Below are 4,046 nucleotides of genomic sequence, written 5' to 3' on the forward strand. Positions count from 1 at the left end.
GTGAGTAGGTATCATTTTTTGGTATGTTTCTTCATAGGTAATCAAAGCAAAATTTTTTGCATGCATCTATCTCTCACATTTAAATGCAGAATAGTGATGTATTGATTGCTTGCGTTGGAGGCAGACACACCTCAGATATGAAACAGTTTTCATACAGTACATAAAGATACGAGAGACGGAATCGTGACGGCTGTAGAGTCAGGGAGGCTTGTACTTTCATGTATTTGCCAGCGAAGTGTTGCGAATGATTATAAAATCCCCCGTCAAACAAACGCTTGCTGGTAGACACACAAGAGCCCGTTATCTGCGTGTTCACCACACCAGATATTTGAAGAAAATCTGCATTTTTTTTTGTTGTTGTTGTCTTAAGTAAAAAGACACGCTTTAATCATTAATGTAATATATGCTCTGAGTTTCAATCAATCCACGCTTGTTTTAATAGTCTGGGATTTGACGCGTAGATCCTCTGCCTGCATGAAAAAAATCAAGTCATACAAGGTGATATAAAAGGGAATACCCAGCGTTCCATGCACTTATTTTTCAAATCGCATGTCTTATGTCTAAGGGCTGTGACGTAGCGCATGTGCGCATAGGTCCTATAGTCTTGACGCAGTGTTTGTTGTGACAGTAATAGAAGAAGCTCTCAGTGCACCGGCTGCACTGTTGCATGCACGTCGAGTAGTTAATTATTTTACCGCATTCAACTGCAGTTCCCCCTCCACACACATTCACACACACTCACGGCGGAAAAAAGAAACAACCTTCACGCGAACAACACCTGTGCTTTGTGGAATACTTGAGCTTTTTTCTTTATTTTCCTACGTGAAACGGGAATATCATCTGAAAGGACTCTGGAAATGACATTTGGATGGGGAAAACGGAGTTGCTCCGCGAAAGCTGTCGGCGGGGATAGAGAGGAGAAATGCAACCTGGAATGAAAGCAATCTAAACCCGTCGACGGCGATTTCTGTGGACATTTCCATCACTTGCCCTGTATATGGACTGTGTTTTTTTTTTTTTTTTTTTTTCTTCTGCGAGAACGAGCGAGCGAGCAAGCAAGCAGTCCCTCATCCGATGGATTTTTGCCTTCGCAGCTCAGCAGAGGGTGTTAGATCTGCTAGTGAACACCGGGCTGAAAAGTCCAGAATCTCTTAGCGACCGTCTTTGTGATATATATGCATTGAACGAAGTCGTCGGAGTCCGAGAAAGGATGCTAAAAATGTAAGAATCTCGGATTAATTTTACTGCCATGCATTGAGATGTACTCGGTGTGATTTCAGCACCACGGGAGAAAGAACAGCTCCCGCGCCGTGGGTATGTGAGAAAAGCACAAGGTCAGTGATTTGCGAGCCCGAAAAGCCAAATAATTAAGTTGAAGATGTCATTCTGTACGCTTTAAGATTGTTTTGAGAGCATGCGATGGGGAGGTGATGAAAAAAGGCTTTCTTGCTGTCGATTTTTCTCAATCTGGACATAGCGAGCTGAGCATGGATATAATCACAGAGTGTCCTCTGCTTTTTTAGACTGGAGATTTATCTCATTTCTCACCCTCTTGCTGATTGTATTCATGTCTTGATGTCGGGGATGATTGTGTCATATTGAAAATGCTGCTTTGGATTGTGTTGCTGAAGGCGGCTCTTTGTGTAGCTATCGGGAATGTTACAAGGGACGTCTGTAAGGAGCAGGTCTGCTCCTGCAACGCAATAGAAGGCGATTTGCACATTGACTGTGAAAAAAGGAGCCTCACGAACCTTCACCATTTGACAGGTCCAAGCTCCCAGTTTTACCATCTTCTGCTTCACGGGAATTCTTTGTCCAGACTGTTCCCCAACGAGTTCGCTAACTTTTACAATGCAGTGAGCTTGCATTTGGAGAACAATGGCTTGCACGACATTGTGCCCGGTGCATTCCTGGGACTGCAGCTCGTGAAACGGCTGCACATCAATAACAACAAGATCAGGTCTTTCAAAAAGAACACCTTTCTCGGTTTAGATGACCTGGAGTACCTTCAAGCCGACTTCAACCTTCTGAGGGACATCGACCCGTCTGTGTTTAGGGACTTGAGTAAGCTCGAAGTTTTGATCTTAAACGACAACCTTATTAGCGCTCTTCCTATCAACGTGTTTCAGAACGTGCCAATCACACACCTCGATCTGAGAGGGAACCGAATAAAAACGTTGCCTTACGAAGGCATTCTAGAGCAGATACCTGGCATTGTGGAGGTTTTATTGGAGGACAACCCATGGGATTGCAACTGCGACCTGGTTTCCCTAAAGGAATGGCTAGAGAACATCCCGCAGAATGTGCTCATTGGAAGGGTCATTTGCGAGGCACCCACTCGGCTGCAAGGGAACGACCTGAATGAAACGGCCGAGACGGAGCTGTGCCCTTCAAAGAGCGGCATGGATTCCAGCCTGGTGGCGCCTCCCACCCAAGACGAGACTCCCGACCGCAGCCCCCGTCCCACACCCTCTAAAACGAGCGGGGTGACAGAGTCCCACAGCGGTGGGGGAGGGCATAACAAGGACCGTCCAAAAGCCAGGGAGAACTGGCAGCTGAAAACAAAACCCACGGCCATGGCGACGGGTGCCGTTGAAAGGGAGCCACCAGCTAATACAACGTGCCCTCAGTCTTGTGATTGTAAGCTGATAGGAACTAGACAGGGGCTTGGAGTTAACTGTGAGGGCAAGAAGATGGAAAGCGTAGCTAATCTCAAACCCAAACCCCTGACCGCTCAAGAGTTAAATCTGCGCGACAACAACATTCACACCATCAGAAGGAACCAGCTCAGAGGCTACCACAGCTTGAATTTGCTCGATCTGGGGGGGAATAACATCAAGATGATCGAAAACGGCACCTTCCAAAACCTGACAGAGTTAAGGTGGCTCTACATGGACAAGAACTACTTGGACACGTTAATGGCAGAGATGTTCGCTGGACTTCAGAACCTGGAGTATCTCAGTTTGGAATATAATGACATCCAGCTCATAATGCCGGGCACTTTCAACCCAATGCCCAACTTGAGGGTGCTCTTCCTCAACAACAACCTGCTCAAAGCTCTGCCCATGGATGCATTCTTGGGCGTTTCTTTGTCCAAAATAAGCTTGCATAACAATTATTTCACATATCTCCCTGTGCCAGGAGTCCTAGACCAGCTCAACTCTATCATCCAGATCGATTTGCACGGGAACCCCTGGGATTGCACGTGCAACATCGTTCCCTTCAAACAGTGGACAGACAAGCTCGGAGCAGACGTCATCGTGAGCGACCTCAAATGTGAGTCACCCGAGCAGTTCTGGAAGAGGGATTTCCGGCGGATCAGGAACGATCTGATGTGCCCTCAACTCTACGAAAAGATCTCCCCCACCTCGCTGTCCAAAAACAGCACTTACCCGGCAGACACGGGGACGCGGCCCAACTCCTACCTGGAGCCAAGCAGAGTGTCCATATCTGTGCTCGTGCCCGGTCTACTCTTGGTTTTCGTGACGTCTGCCTTCACTGTGGTGGGAATGCTGGTCTTTATCCTGCGCAATCGAAAGAAATCGAAGCGGAGAGAAGGCAACTCTTCTGCGTCAGAAATCAATTCCTTACAGACAGTATGCGACTCATCCTACTGGCACAGTGGAGCTTATCATGCGGATGGGCCACACAGAGGTTACGACTGTGGAGCCCACTCTCTCTCTGACAAATGATGCTCAAGGAGAAACGAGCGATCAAACGGATGAACTGCGTTTCGTATGTTGGGGTGACAATGGAGGGCGACAAACAAACATTAGACCTCAGACTCGCCTCTGTGGGAAAAAAAATAGCCTATTTTTGTTGCTACGGTTGAGTATAGTGTCTATCAAACACTGCATTGGGGCCCCCACTGTTATATATATATATGTACAGAGCCTCTCTCTCTTTCGTTCTCCTCCCAGCTCAGACTTCAGACACGCTCAAAAGAGGACGTGGGAACGGTGCACGAACGCATGAATGTAATGTAAATAACGGACTGTAACATATCTGCATGATTCGCATGGTCTCAACACACACTGGGAACCATT

At 47.1% G+C, this 4,046-nt stretch overlaps 1 protein-coding gene across 1 annotated transcript; it reads left to right on the forward strand.

Moving 5' to 3' along the window:
* The first annotated feature begins 452 nt into the window (after positions 1–452).
* LOC132143370 (SLIT and NTRK-like protein 1) lies at positions 453–3,841 on the forward strand. The gene has a single exon (XM_059553529.1). The coding sequence runs from the start codon at positions 1,605–1,607 to the stop codon at positions 3,690–3,692; it is 2,088 nt and encodes a 695-aa protein (XP_059409512.1). The 5' UTR covers positions 453–1,604; the 3' UTR covers positions 3,693–3,841.
* The last annotated feature ends 205 nt before the right edge of the window (positions 3,842–4,046 follow it).

This window comes from Carassius carassius, chromosome 7 (genome assembly GCF_963082965.1).
Source record: "Carassius carassius chromosome 7, fCarCar2.1, whole genome shotgun sequence".
NCBI lineage: Eukaryota > Metazoa > Chordata > Actinopteri > Cypriniformes > Cyprinidae > Carassius > Carassius carassius.